Source organism: Oncorhynchus masou, chromosome 31, assembly GCF_036934945.1.
Source record: "Oncorhynchus masou masou isolate Uvic2021 chromosome 31, UVic_Omas_1.1, whole genome shotgun sequence".
Lineage (NCBI taxonomy): Eukaryota > Metazoa > Chordata > Actinopteri > Salmoniformes > Salmonidae > Oncorhynchus > Oncorhynchus masou.
This window is the reverse complement of record NC_088242.1, coordinates 10,509,457-10,525,283: the sequence shown is the minus strand read 5'-3', so window position 1 is coordinate 10,525,283 and position 15,827 is coordinate 10,509,457. Positions and strand designations below refer to the sequence as shown.

General features: G+C 45.5%; 1 protein-coding gene across 4 annotated transcripts in view; it reads right to left on the bottom strand.

Annotated features, from left to right (window-relative positions):
- LOC135523401 (RNA binding protein fox-1 homolog 3-like) overlaps window positions 1-15,827 on the bottom strand; it is a 706,321-nt gene that overhangs the window by 62,006 nt on the left and 628,488 nt on the right. For all 4 annotated transcript variants that reach the window (XM_064950046.1, XM_064950045.1, XM_064950049.1 and 1 more), the window contains one exon: window positions 6,214-6,267. In XM_064950046.1, the coding sequence (XP_064806118.1) occupies window positions 6,214-6,267 (54 nt within the window). The remainder of the gene's footprint in view (window positions 1-6,213; window positions 6,268-15,827) is intronic.

The window sequence follows — 15,827 nt, the reverse complement described above, 5'->3', positions numbered from 1 at the left end:
TACAGGCTTCTCCTATACAGGCGTCTCCTATACAGGCTTCTCCTATACAGGCTTCTCCTATACAGGCATCTCCTATACAGGCTTCTCCTATACAGGCTTCTCCTATACAGGCTTCTCCTATACAGGCTTCTCCTATACAGGCTTCTCCTATACAGGCTTCTCCTATACAGGCTTCTCCTATACAGGCTTCTCCTATACAGGCGTCTCCTATACAGGCGTCTCCTATACAGGCGTCTCCTATACAGGCGTCTCCTATACAGGCGTCTCCTATACAGGCGTCTCCTATACAGGCTTCTCCTATACAGGCGTCTCTTATACAGGCTTCTCCTATACAGGCTTCAGATTCCCATATCTCGCCTGTCTACCTTGTGTGTGTGTGTTCTCAGGGACAGTGACATAGTGTTTGTACCTGATCATGTGCAATTAAGCCTCAGACAATTAAGAAGCCTCTTATGCAGAGCGACTTACAGTAGTGTGCATACATTTGTTTGCTCTTTTCATTCTAGTCCGCCTGTGGGAATCAAACCCACAACCTGGGCGTTGCAAGTGCCGTGCTCTACCAACTGAGGCACACAGGACGCCACACACAAAGGACACCACACACACACACAGGACACACACTAACAAGAAATGTATGGGTTCTTGTTTTTTAAACACCTTAACTTGATTTAACAATAAAAGGCGGGGTCAGCAAATGACTGTGACCTCGTCCACGTTTTGTACCAATCAAATCATGGGACACTCCGGAGTCAAACTAACGTCACCTTTCCAACCTGCACATTTTGTCAGCAGTTAAAAAGCTCATCTTAATATTTTGTTTTGCATTTTAATCTTATTTGTTGTGTTTTGCTGCTAAACTGTATGCATATACTCAGACTAGGACACACACACACACACTCACGCACGCGCACACACACACACACACACACACACACACACATTCTCTGCATACACTCAGACACACTCAATCAATCACTATTGCATGTCCCTCATTGTCCTTCATACCCACACAGTCTACTCCACTCAGTCACACACACACACACACACACACATACACACACACACACACACACACACACACACACACCACACACACACTGTGGTCCTGGACAAACAAACACACACACCCTCAAAAAGGCACCGTGATTAATGAATGAAGTGCCTCTGTTCTCCCAGTATTTATGCTGCAGTAGTTTATGTGTCGGGGGGCTAGGGTCAGTTTGTTATATTTGGAGTACTTCTCCTGTCCTATTGGGTGTCCTGTGTGAATCTAAGTGTGCGTTCTCTAATTCTCTCTTTCTCTCTTTCTTTCTCTCTTTCGAAGGACCTGAGCCCAAAGATCATGCCCCAGGAATACCTGACATGATGACTCCTTGCTGTCCCCAGTCCACCTGGCCGTGCTGCTGCTCCAGTTTCAACTGTTCTGCCGTATTATTATTCGACCATGCTGGTCATTTATGAACATTTGAACATCTTGGCCATGTTCTGTTATAATCTCCACCCGGCACAGCCAGAAGAGTGGCCACCCCACATAGCCTGGTTCCTCTCTATGTTTCTTCCTAGGTTTTGGCCTTTCTAGGGAGTTTTTCCTATCCACCGTGCTTCTACACCTGCATTGCTTGCTGTTTGGGGTTTTAGGCTGGGTTTCTGTACAGCACTTTGAGATATCAGCTGATGTACAAAGGGCTATATAAATAAATTTGATTTGATTTGATTTTGATTTGTTCGACCCGACTCCATCAGTGTGGATAAGGTAAAGAACCAAGTGTGTGTGTGTGTGTATTTAACCAGCAGCTCTCTCTCGTTCTCTCTCACTCACTCTCACTCTCTCTCTCCACTCTCAATTTAAATTCATAGGCTTTATGATCATGGGAAACATTGCTAAAGGAAGTGAAGTAGATAATAAACAAAAGTGAAATAAACAATAAAAAGACAGTAAACATTACACTCAAAAGTGCCAAAAGAATAAAGACATTTCAAATGTCATATTATGTGCAAATAGTTAAAGTACAAAAGGGAAAATAAATAAACATGAATACAGTGCCTTGCAATTCATGACATTTTTTTTTTGTTGCATTACAACCTGTAATTTAACCTCTTTCAGGGGGCACTATTTTTATGTTTGGAAAAATAACGTTCCCAATGTAAACAGCCTATTTCACAGGCCCATATGCTAGAATATGCATATAATTGACAGATTAGGATAGAAAACACTCTAAAGTTTCCAAAACTGTCAAAATATTGTCTGTGAGTATAACAGAACTGATATTGCAGGCGAAACCTGAGGAAAATCAAACCAGGAAGTGGCTTCTATTTTGAAAGCTCCATGTTCCATAGCCTGCGTACACAAAATAATCTAAATTGGTGAAGTGAAATGAAAAAATAACTTGTTAAAAATAAAAAAAATGAAAAGTGGTGCATGCATTTGTAATCACCGCTTTGCTAAGAAGTCCCTAAATAAGATATGGTGCAACCAATTACCTTCAGATGTCTCAAAATTAGTTAGATTGCACACAGGGGGACGTTAATTAACTTCTTCGATATAGGGGGCGCTCTTTTAATTTTTGGATAAAAAAACGTTCCCGTTTTAAACAAGATATTTTGTCACGAAAAGATGCTCGACTATGCATATAATTGACAGCTTTGGGAAGAAAACACTCTGACGTTTCCAAAACTATAAAGATATTGTCTGTGAGTGCCCCAGAACAAATGCTACAGGCGAAACCAAGATGAAATTTCATACAGGAAATGCCCCAGATTTTGAATGCGCTGTGTTCCAATGTCTCCTTATATGGCTGTGAATGCGCCAGGAATGAGCCTACACTTTCTGTCATTTCCCCAAGGTGTCTGCAGCATTGTGACGTATTTGTAGGCATATCGTTGGAAGATTGACCATAAGAGACTACATTTACCAGGTGTCCGCTTGGGGTCCTCCGTCGAAATTATTGCACAATCTCCAGCTGCGTCCACTTTTCCAGTAGGTTCAGAGGAGAAAGGCAACTGCCACGAATGATTTATCATCGAATAGATATATGAAAAACACCTTGAGGATTGATTCTAAACAACGTTTGCCATGTTTCTGTCGATATTATGGAGTTAATTTGGAAAAAAGTTTGGCGTTGTAATGACTGAATTTTCGTTTTTTTTCCTTAGCAAAACGTGATGAACAAAACGGAGCGATTTCTCCTACACAAATAATATTTTTGGAGAAACTGAACATTTGCTATCTAACTGAGAGTCTCCTCATTGAAAACATCCGAAGTTCTTCAAAGGTAAATGATTTTATTTGAATGCTTTTCTTGTTTTTGTGAAAATGTTGCCTGCTGAATGCTAGGCTTAATGCTATGCTAGCTATCCATACTCTTACACAAATGCTTGTGTAGCTATGGTTGAAAAGCATATTTTGAAAATCTGAGATGACAGTGTTGTTAACAAAAGGCTAAGCTGGTGAGCCTATATATTTATTTCATTTCATTTGTGATTTTCATGAATAGTTAACGTTGTGTTATGGGGCAAAAATCCCAGTGGCTAGATGTGCCAAGCTTATAGAGACATACCCCAAGATACTTGCAGCTGTAATTGCTGCAAAAGGTGGCTCTACAAAGTATTGACTTGGGGGAGGTGAATAGTTATGCACACTCAAGTTTTCAGTTTTTTTGGTTTTATTTCTTGTTTGTAAAAACAATAAAAAACAAAATAGGAAAAATGCCAAATTGGTGAATACTTATGCAAGCCAATGGGTTGTATTTACAATCGTGTTTGTTCTTCACTGGTTGCCTTTTTCTTGTGGCACACTGTGGTATTTCACCCAGTAGATATGGGAGTTTATCAAAATTGGGTTTGTTTTGAAATTCTTCGTGGGTATGTGTAATCTGAGGGAACTATGTGTCTCTAATATGGTCATACATTGGCCAGGAGGTTAGGAAGTCGAGTACAGTTTCCACCTCATTTTGTGGTCAGTGTGGACATAGCCTGTCTTCTCTTGAGAGCCAGGACTGTCTACGGTGGCCTTTCTCAATAGCAATGCTATGCTCCCTGAGTCTGTACATAGTCAAATCTTTCCTTAAATTTGGGTCAGTCACAGTGGTCAGGGATTCTGCCACTGTGTATTCTCTGTTTAGGGCCAAATAGCATTCTAGTTTGCTCTGTTTTTTTGTTAATTCTTTCCAATGTGTCAAGTAATTATATTTTGTTTTTCTCATGATTTGGTTGGGTCTAATTGTGCTGCTGTCCTGGAGCTCTGTGGGGTGTGTTTGTGTTTGTGAACAGAGCCCCAGGACCACCTTGCTTAGGGGACTCTTTTCCAGGTTCATCTCTCTGTAGGTGATGGCTTTGTTATGGGAGGTTTGGGAATCGCTTCCTTTTAGGTGGTTGTAGAATTTAACAGCTCTTTTCTGGATTTTGATAATTAGCGGATATCAGCCTATTTCAGCTCTGCAAGCATTATCTGCTCTCTCTCTCCTTTCTCTCTCGCTCCCTCCCGTCTCTTTCTCTCTCTATCCTCTCCTCTCTCTCTCCTCTCATCCGGCATTCTATCTGAAAGGGATTTGAACACAAACCTGTAGCCAACCACAGAAATGGAGACGGAGTGTTCTGTCACACACACATCATTTATGGGCTCCAAATCAGCTGATCCTCGCCTTTGGACACCACACTGATAAAGAGTGATTAACGGCCGTTATATCTTGCTCTATTCCCTCCCAAAGTAGATTAAATGCAGCTTGAATTATTCCAGATGAAATCCAGACCCAACACTTCCGCTACAAGAATATTTATTTTTTCATATTTTGAAAGAAAAGGAGGGAGGAAGAGGAGTAGTGGAGAGAAGAAGGGAGGGAAGTGAGAATGAGAGAAGCAAGGGAGTTACATTGGGGCAAAAAAGTATTTAGTCAGCCACCAATTGTGCAAGTTCTCCCACTTAAAAAGATGAGGGAGGTCTGTAATTTTCATCATAGGTACACTTCAACTATGACAGACAAAATGAGAAAAAAAATCCAGAAAATCACATTGTAGGATTTTTAATGAATTCATTTGCAAATTATGGTGGAAAATAAGTATTTTTTTGCCCCACTGTATATAGGTTGTTTTGCTAGGAAACACACGCACACATGCACACACACGCACACCCACCAACCAACCAACCAACCAACACGCACACGCACACGCACACGCACACACACACACACACACACACACACACACACACACACACACACACACACACACACACACACACCAACCAACCAACCAACCAACCAACCAACCAACCAACCAACCAACCAACCAACCAACCAACACACACACACACACACCCCCCTCCACCATGGCTGCCACATGGGACTGCAGAGGATGCATATGGCATATTGCGTTTAGGCTTGGCAAACTTTACTGGCATGTTTAAGACGACTCAATATTTTAGGGTTCAGGATCGTGAGGGGAGTGGATGAGGGGGAGGAGTGGGGAGGAAAGGAGGGTGGATAAGGGGATAGGGGAGGGCAGGAAGGGGAGGGCAGGAGGGGGGAAGAGAGGGGGAGGGGAGGAGAAATCAAATAGATGGATGGCTGTTATTTAGAGCTTGGCAGTAAAGCTGTCTTGGAATAAACAGATTTCAGTCTAATGGAGAGGTGTTAAAGTCCGCAGACAGTCACAGCACTTCCTCTAAATGAAAGGAGCATGAATACACAACACCACATACATACCGGCTTATATGAGAGAGAGAGAGAGAGAGAGAGAGGGGGGGGGGAGAGGGAGGGGGGGAGAGAGAGACTGAGGAGAGAGGGGGGGGGAGGGGGAGGGAGAGAGGGGGAGAGAGGGGGGAGAGAGAGAGGGGGAGAGAGAGAGGGGGAGAGAGAGAGAGAGATAGAGAGAGAGAGGGTGGGAGAGAGAGGGGGGAGAGAGAGGGAGAGGGGGAGAGAGAGAGGGTAGAGAGAGGGAGAGGGGGAGAGAGAGGGGGAGAAAGACGGAGAGGGGGAGAGAGAGAGAGAGGGGGGAGAGAGAGGGAGAGGGGGAGAGAGAGGGGGAGAGGGGGAGAGAGGGGGAGAGAGAGAGGGAGAGGGGGAGAGAGAGAGAGCGAGAGGGGGAGAGAGAGGGAGAGGGGAGAGAGAGAGAGAGAGGGGAGAGAGAAGGGGGAGAGAGAGAGAGAAGAGAGAGAGAAAGTGAGATGTACCGTGATAGCGAGGGGTTGTTGTGTCGTATGTATCAGTGAAGTTTTACCTGCATACAATTCAGGACCATAGACAGCTCCCACCATTGGGTTCAGCTTCCAGCCTACAGAAAACACACAAGGGAGTGGTAGACTAATGTTAGATTAGCATCCCATTCACCTAGACAGATGTTAGCTTAGCATCCCATTCACAAAGACTGAAGATAGTTTTTTATTTTATTCCAGACCTTAGTGTAAGTAAATTGCTGCTAAAAGTAAATATATGCAAACTATGTTCCAGCGTTCGATGATACTTCATTAACCGCAACTTAAATTTAAAAATGTCGCAATTCATGATGATGGGATAGAAGTAAAGACATGATGATGAAATAAGAGCAGAGACATGATTATGAGATCGGAGGAGAGGAGAGACATGATTATGAGATCGGAGGAGAGATGTGATTATGGGGCAGGAGGAGAGAAGAGACATGATGATGGGATCGGAGGAGAGACATGACGATGGGATAGGAGGAGAGACATGATAATGAGATCGGAGGAGAGACATGATGATGGGATAGGAGGAGAAACATGATGATGGGATAGGAGGAGAGACATGATTATGGGGCAGGAGGAGAGACATGATGATAGGATAGGAGGAGAGACATGATGATTGGATAGGAGGAGAGACATGACGATGGGATCAAAGGAGAGACATGATGATAGGATAGGAGGAGAGACATGAAGATGCGATAGGAGGAGAGACATGATGATGGGATAGGAAGAGAGGAGAGGAGAGACATGATGATAGGATTGGAGGAGAGACTTCATGATGAAATAAGAGCAGAGAGATGATTATGAGATCGGAGGAGAGACATGATGATGGGATAGGAGCAGAGACATGATTATGGGGCAGGAGGAGAGCAGAGACATGATTATGAGATCGGAGGAGAGAGGTGATTATGGGGCAGGAGGAGAGGAGAGACATGATTATGAGATCAGAGGAGAGAGGTGATTATGGGGCAGGAGGAGAGGAGAGACATGATGATGGGATCGGAGGAGAGACGTGATGGCATAAGACGAGAGATTAGATGATTTGATAGGGTGACAGAAATTATGATGGGTTAAGAGGAGAGGATGGACATGGTAATGGGTTAGGAGGTGAGGAGAGACATGATGATGGGATTGGAGGAGATACAATGATGGGATAAGAGGAGAGGAGGGACATGATATTGGGATAGGAGGAGAGACATGATGGGATAGGAGGAGAGACATGGTGATGGGATCGGTGGAGAGACGTGATTATGAGATCGGAGAGACATGATGATGGGATAGGATGACAGACATCATGATGGGTTAGGAGGAGAGGAGGGACATGATGATTGGGGTGGCAGGGTAGCCGAGTGGTTAGAGTGTTTGACTAGTCACCGGAAGGTTGCAAGTTCAAATCCCCAAAACTGTCGTTCTGCCCCTGAACAGGCAGTTAACCCACTGTTCCTAGGCCGTCATTGAAAATAATTTTTCGTTCTTAACTGACTTGCCTAGTTAAATAAAAATAAATAAAATGATGGGATAGGAGGAGAGATATTATGACAAGATTGGAGGAGATACAATGATGGGTTAGGAGGAGAGGAGGGACGTGTTTATGGGACAGGAGGTGAGGAGGGACAGGAGGTGAGGAGAGACATGAATGTGAGATAGGAGGAGAGACAAGATGATGTGATAGAAGTAGAGACATGATGATGGGTTAGGAGGAGAGGAGAGACATGATGATGATGGGATAGGAGGAGAGACATGATGTGATAGGAGTCGAGACAGGATGATGGGATACGAGGAGAGACATGATGATGGGATAGGAGGACTGTCATGATGATAGGAGATAGACATGATTTTTATTTGATTTATTTCACCTTTATTTAACCAGGTAGGCTAGTTGAGAACAAGTTCTCATTTACAACTGCGACCTGGCCAAGATAAAGCAAAGCAGTGCGACACAAACAACAACACGGTGTTACACATGGAATAAACAAACATACTGTCAATAATACAATAGAAAAGGCAATAAAGTGTGTGCAAATGAGGTAGGATAAGGGAGTTAAGGTAATAAATAAGGCATAAGGCAAAATAATTACAATATAGCAATAAACCCTGCAGTGATAGATGTGCAGAAGATGAGTGTGCAAGTAGAGACACTTGGGTGCAAATGAGAAAAATAAATTAAATAAATAACAGTTTGAGGCTGAGGTAGTTGGATGGGCTATTTACAGATGGGCTATGTTCAGTTGATCTGTGAGTTGCTCTGACAGCTGGTGCTTATTATTAGTGAGGGAGATTTAAGTCTCCAAATTCATTGATATTATATTTGCAGTTCGTTCCAGTCATTGGCAGCAGAGAACTGAAAGGAAAGGTGGCCAAAGGAGGAATTGGCTTTGGGGGTGACCAGTGAAATATACCTGCTGGAGTGCATGCTATGGGTGGGTGCTGCTAAGGTGACCAGTGAGCTGAGATAAGGCTGTGCTTTACCTAGCAAAGACTTATAGATGACCTGGAGCCAGTGGGTTTGGCGACGAATATTAAGCTAGTGCCAGCCAATGAGAGAATACAGGTCGCAGTGGTGGGTAGTAAATGGGTTTTTGGTGACAAAATGGATGGCACTGTGATAGACTGTATCCAATTTGCTGAGTAGAGTGTTGGAGGCTATTTTGTAAATGACATCGCCGACGTCAAGGATGGGTAGGATAGTCAGTTTTACGAGGATACGTTTGGCAGCATGAGTGAAGAATGCTTTTGTTGCGAAGTAGGAAGCCGATTCTAGATTTCATTTTGGATTGGAGATGCTTAATGTGAGTCTGGAAGGAGAGTTTACAGTCTAACCAGACACCTAGGTATTTTTAGTAGTCCACATATTCTAAGTCAGAACTGTAGTGATGCTGGACGGGCAGGTAGGTGTGGGCAGCAATCGGTTGAAGAGCATGCATTTAGTTTTACTTGCATTTCAGAGCAGTTTGAGGCCACGGAAAGAGTGTTGGATGGCATTGAAGCTCATCTGGAGGTTAGTTGACACAGTGTCCAAAGAAGGGCCAGAAGTATACAGAATGGTGTCGTCTGCGTAGAGATGGATCAGAGAATCACCAGCAGCAAGAGCGATATCATTGATGTATACAGAGAAAAGAGTAGGCCTGAGAATTGAACCCTGTGCACCCTCATAGAGACTGAGTTCTGGACAACAGGCCGTCCGATTTGACACACTGAACTCTGTCAGAGAAACAGTTAGTGAACCAGGTGAGGCAGTCATTTGAGAAACCAAGGCTATCGAGTCTGCCGATAAGAATGTGGTGATTGACATAGTCGAAAGCCTTGGCCAGGTCGATGAACACGCCCGCACAGTATTGTCTCTTATCGATGGCGGTTATGATCGTTTAGGACCTTGAGCATGGCTGAGGTGAACCCATGACCAGCTCTGAAACCAGATTGCATAGTGGAGAAGGTACGGTGGGATTCGAAATGGTCGGTGATCTGTTTGTTAACTTGGCTTTCGAAGACCTTAGTAAGGCCTGGTAGGATAGATATAGATCTGTAGCAGTTTGGGTCTAAAGTGTCTCCCCCTTTTAAGAGGGGATGACCGCGGCAGCTTTCCAATCTTTAGGGATCTCAGACGATATGAAAGAGAGGTTGAACAGGCTAGTAATAGGGGTTGCAACAATTTCGGCAGATAATTTTAGAAAAAGAGGGTCCATTTACATTTACATTTAAGTCATTTAGCAGACGCTCTTATCCAGAGCGACTTACAAATTGGTGAATTCACCTTCTGACATCCAGTGGAACAGCCACTTTACAATAGTGCATCTAAACCATTAAGGGGGGGGGTGGTGAGAAGGATTACTTATCCTATCCTAGGTAGGTCCAGATTGCCTAGCCTTTTTTGCAGGGGTCCAGATTTTTGCAGCTCTTTCAGAACATCAGCTATCTGGATTTGGGTGAAATAGAAATGGGGAGGCTTTGGCAAGTTGCTCTGGGGGGTGCAGGGCTGTTGACCGTGGTTGGGGTAGCCAGATGAAAAGCATAGCCAGCCGTAGAAAAATGCTTATAGAAATTCTCAATTATAATGGATGTATCAGTGGTGACAGTGTTTCATAGCCTCAGCGCAGTAGGCAGCTGGGAGGAGGTGCTCTTATTTTCCATGGACTTTACAGTGTCCCATGGAGTTTGTGCTACAGGATGCACATTTCTGTTTGAAAAGGCTAGCCTTTGCTTCCCTAACTGCCTGCGTATATTGGTTCCTAACTTCCCCGAAAAGTTTCATATCACGGGGGCTATTCGGTGCTAATGCAGAACAATACGCCACAGAATGTTTTTGTGCTGGTCAAAGGATACCCGGGCAAGGTTGATTAGGAAGGCTTGCTCGCTGAAGTGTTTTAGTGAGCGTTTGACAGTGATGAGGGGTGGTCGTTTGACCACAGACCCACTACGGACGCAGGCAATGAGGCAGTGATCACTGTTATCCTGGTTGAAGACAGCAGAGGTGTACTTGGAGGGCAGGTTGATTAGGATCTATGAGGGCGCCCGTGTTTATGGACTTGTGGTTGTACCTAGGTTCATTGATAATTTGTGTGAGATTGAGGGCATCAAGTTTAGATTGTTGGATGGCCGGGGTGTTAAGCATTTCCCAGTTTGGTCACCTAACAGCACAAGCTCTGAAGATAAATGGGGGGCAATCAATTCACATATGGTGTCTAGGGCACAGCTGGGGGTAGAAGGTGGTCTATCGCAAGCAGCAATGGTGAGAGACTTGTTTCTGGAAAGGTGGATTTTTAAAAGTAGAAGCTCAAATTGTTTGGGCACAGACCTGGAAAGTAAAACAGAACTCTGCAGGCTATCTCTGCAGTAGATTGCAACTCCGCCCATTTTGGCAGTTCTAGCTTGCCGAAAATTTTTATAGTTAAGGATGGAAATTTCAGGGTTTTTGGTGGTCTTTCTAAACCAAGATTCATACACGGCTTGGACATCCGGGTTGGCAGAGTGTGCTAAAGCAGTGAATAAAACAAACTTAGTGAGGAGGCTTCTAATGTTAACATGCATGAAACCAAGGCTTTTACGGTTACAGAAGTCAACAAATGAGAGCGCCTGGGGTGTAGGCGTGGAGATAGACACTGCTGGACCTGGATTAACCTCTACATAACCAGAGGAACAGAGGAGTAGTAGGATAAGGGTACGGCTAAGGGCTATAATAACTGGTCGAGTAGTACGTTCAGAACAGAGAGTAAAAGGAGCAGGTTTCTGGGCGCGGTAGAATAGATTCAAGGCATAATGTACAGATAAAGGTATGGTAGGATGTGGAGGTGGAGTGGAGGTAAACAGTGGAGGAAAACCTATGCATTGAGTGACGATGACAGAGATATTCAAATCAGATAAAATGTATTTATAAAGCCTTTCCTACATCAGCTGATGTCTCAAAGTGCTGTACAGACACCGAGCCTAAAACCCCAAACAGCAAGCAATAGAACAATAAAACACGGTGGCTAGGAAAAACTCCCTAGAAAGGCCAAAATCTAGGAAGAACCCTAGAGAGGAACTAGGCTATGAGGGGTGGCCAGTCCTCTTCTGGCTGTGCCGGGTGGAGATTATGACAGAACCTGGCCAAGATGTTCAAATGTTCATAAATGACCAGCATGGTCAAATAATAATAATCACAGTAGTTGTCGAGGGTGCAGCAAGTCAGCAGGTCCTATGTATTGTCTCTAGAAACATAATTTAAACCAGGGGAGGTCACCGCATGTGTGTGAGGTGGAACTAAAGGGTTAGCTAAGGCGTATTGAGCATGCATAGAGGCTCTACAGTGAAATAAGACAATAATCACTAACCAGAACTGTAATGGACCAGGCATATTGACATTAGGGAGAGGTATGCTTAGTCGAGTGATCATAAGGGTCCAGTGAGTAGCTCAGTGGTCCAGAGACACGGCGATTCAGACAGCTAGCGGGCCGGGTCTAGCAAGCCAGCAGAAAGGCTTTAGAGGGACGTCGCGACGGAAGAAGTAGCACACTCTTGCTGTTACGTCGGCAGACCAGGCGTGATGGATCAGCGGGGCTCCGTGTGGTAAAAGGGTCCAGGCCAATTGGAAAAATAGGGATAGTAGCCAAAGAATTTGTTTGATGGGCCTCTTCAGCTAACAGTCCGATATGCTCTAGACAGCTAGTGGGTCTTGGCTAGCAGGCTATCAGATGGGCATTCAGGGCAAGTGGCGATGGAGGAGCCAGTTGATAAACCACCTCGGGCAAATTACGCCGGTAGTCCAGTCGTGATGGATCAGCGGGGCTCCGTGTCGGCAGTAAAAGGGGTCCGGGTCAATTGGCAAAATAGGTATTGTAGCCCAAGGAGTGGCTGATGGACCTCTTCGGCTACCCGGGGGATGGACCTATCAAAGGCTAGCTCCAGGTTAATTGGTTCTTGCTTCGTGGCAGAGACGTTAGCCAGGAGTAGCCACTAGGATAGCAGCTAGTTAACTGCGATGATAAAGGTGATAAAGTTCAGAGCTTGAAGTAGGAATCCGGACATATGGACAAAAATAAGTAAGATTTGCTTTGGTTTGAGACGCGCTGTGCAGACTTGCAAGAGTTGTCCGGGCTAAAGGTTAGCTGAAGACAGCTAGCAGTGGCTAGCTTACTACCAGCTAGTAGGCAGTTAGCTGGCTAGCTGCTGATGGGGGTTCCAGTAGAAAAGATAATAGCAGATCCATACCACATTGGGTGAGGCGGATTGCAGGAGAGTATGTTGAAGTTGAGGTTAATAAAAATATTTAAAAATATATGCGGAGAAAAAAAGATCTAAAAAGATATACTGGACATGACAAGACAAAGACAAAGACATCTGACTGCAACACCATCTTGGGCAAATGGTGATGAGACGTGATGATGGAAAAGGAAGAGAGGAGAGACATTATGATGGAAAAGAAGGCGAGGAGAGACAATATGATGTGATAGGAGAGACATGATGATGGGATAGGAGGAATGGAGAGAAATGGTGATGTGATAGGAGGAGAGGAGAGGCATGGTGATGGGATAGAAGGAGAGGCATGATGATGGGACAGGAGGAGAGGAGAGGCATTATGATTGGATAGAAGGAGAGGCATGATGATGGGATAGGAGGAAAGGAGAGACGTGACGATGGGATAGGAGGAGAGGAGAGGCATGATGATGGGATAGGAGGAGAGGAGAGACATGATGACGTGATAGGAGGAGAGGAGAGACAGGATGATGGGATAGGAGGACAGGAGAGACATGACGATGGGATAGAAGGAGAGGCATGATGATGGGATAGGAGGAAAGGAGAGACATGATGATGGGACAGGAGAGGAGAGGCATTATGATTGGATAGGAGGAGAGGAGAGGCATGATGATGGGATAGGAGGAAAGGAGAGACATGACGATGGGATAGGAGGAGAGGAGAGGCATGATGATGGGATAGGAGGAGAGGAGAGGCATGATGATGGGACAGGAGGAGAGGAGAGGCATTATGATTGGATAGGAGGAGAGGAGAGGCATGATGATGGGATAGGAGGAGAGGAGAGGCATGATGATTGGTTAGGAGGAAAGGGGAGACATGCTGATGTGATAGGAGGAGAGACATAACGATGGGATAGGAGGAGAGGATAGACATAAGGATTTGAAAGGAGGAAAGGGGAGACATGATTATGGGATATGAAGTGAGACATGATGATTGGATAGGAGGAGAGGAGAGGCATGATGATGGGAGAGGAGGAGAGGAGAGGCATCATGATGGGATAGGAGGAGAGGAGAGGCATGATGATGGGAGAGGAGGAGAGGAGAGGCATCATGATGGGAAAGGAGGAGAGACATGATGATGGGATATGAGGAGAGGAGAGGCATTATGATGGGATAGGAGGAGAGACATGATGAAGCAAAAGGAAGAGAGATATGATAGTAGTGTGGTGGTGTGGTCGTTTGATGGTGTGGTAGTGCGGTGATGTGGTAGTTTGGTGGTGTGGAAGTGTGGTCATGTGGTGGTTTGGTAGTGTGGTGGTGTAGTAGTGTAGTAGTGTGGTGGTGTGGTAGTTTGATGGTGTGGTGGTGTTGTAGTGTGTTAGTGTGGTGGTGTGGTAGTTTGATGGTGTGGTAGTGTGGAAGTGTGGTGCTGTGGTAGTTTGGTATTGTGGTGGTGTGGTAGTGTGGTGGTGTGGTGGTGTGGTAGTGTGGTGGTGTGGTAGTTTGTGGTAGTGTGGTGGTGTGATAGTTTGATGGTGTGGTGGTGTAGTAGTGTGGTAGTGTGGTGGTGTGGTAGTGTGGTGGTGTGGTGGTGTGGTAGTTTGATGGCGTGGTAGTGTGGTGGTGTGGTCGTGTGGTGGTGTGGTAGTTTGATGGTGTGGTGGTGTGGTAGTTTGATGGTGCGATGGTGTTTTAGTTTGATGGTGTGGTGGTGTGGTGGTGTAGTAGTGTGGTAGTGTGGTGGTGTGGTAGTTTGATGGTGTGGTGGTGTGGTGGTGTGGTAGTGTGGTGGTGTGGTAGTTTGATGGTGTGGTAGTGTGGACGTGTGGACGTGTGGTAGTGTGGTGGTGTGGTAGTTTGGTAGTGTGGTGGTGTGGTAGTTTGGTGGTGTGGTGGTGTGGTAGTTTGTGGTAGTGTCGTGGTGTGTTGGTGTGGTACTTTGATGGTGTGGTAGTGTGGTGGTGTGGTGGTGTGGTAGTTTGATGGTGTGGTGGTGTGGTAGTTTGATGGTGTGGTGGTGTGGTGGTGTGGTAGTTTGATGGTGTGGTAGTGTGGTAGTGTGGTGGTGTGGTAGTTTGATGGTGTGGTAGTGTGGACGTGTGGTAGTGTGGTGGTGTGATAGTTTGGTAGTGTGGTGGTGTGGTAGTTTGGTGGTGTGGTGGTGTGGTAGTGTGGTGGTGTTGTAGTTTGTGGTAGTGTCGTGGTGTGTTGGTGCGGTACTTTGATGGTGTGGTGGTGTAGTAGTGTGGTAGTGTGGTTGTGTGGTAGTGTGGTGGTGTGATGGTGTGGTAGTTTGATGGTGTGGTAGTGTGGTGGTGTGGTCGTGTGGTGGTGTGGTAGTTTGATGGTGTGGTGGTGTGGTAGTTTGATGGTGCGATGGTGTTTTAGTTTGATGGTGTGGTGGTGTGGTGGTGTAGTAGTGTGGTGGTGTGGTAGTGTGGTAGTGTGGTAGTGCGGTGGTGTGGTGGTGTGGTAGTTTGATGGTGTGGTAGTGTGGTGGTGTGGTAGTTTGTGTTAGTGTTGTGGTGTGTTGGTGTGGTACTTTGATGGTGTGGTGGTGTAGTAGTGTGGTAGTGTGGTGGTGTGGTAGTGTGGTGGTGTGATGGTGTGGTAGTTTGATGGTGTGGTAGTGTGGTAGTTTGATGGTGTGGTGGTGTGGTAGTTTGATGGTGCGATGGTGTTTTAGTTTGATGGTGTGGTGGTGTGGTGGTGTAGTAGTGTGGTGGTGTGGTAGTGTGGTAGTGTGGTAGTGTGGTGGTTTGGTGGTTTGGTAGTTTGATGGTGTGGTGGTGTGGTGGTGTGGTAGTGTGGTGGTGTGGTAGTGTGGTGGTGTGGTAGTTTTATGGTGTGGTGGTGTGGTGGAGTGGTGGTGTGGTCGTTTGATGGTGTGGTGGTGTGGTGGTGTGGTAGTGTGGTGGTGTAGTAGTGTGGTGGTTTGGTGGTGTAGTAGTGTGGTGGTGTGGTAG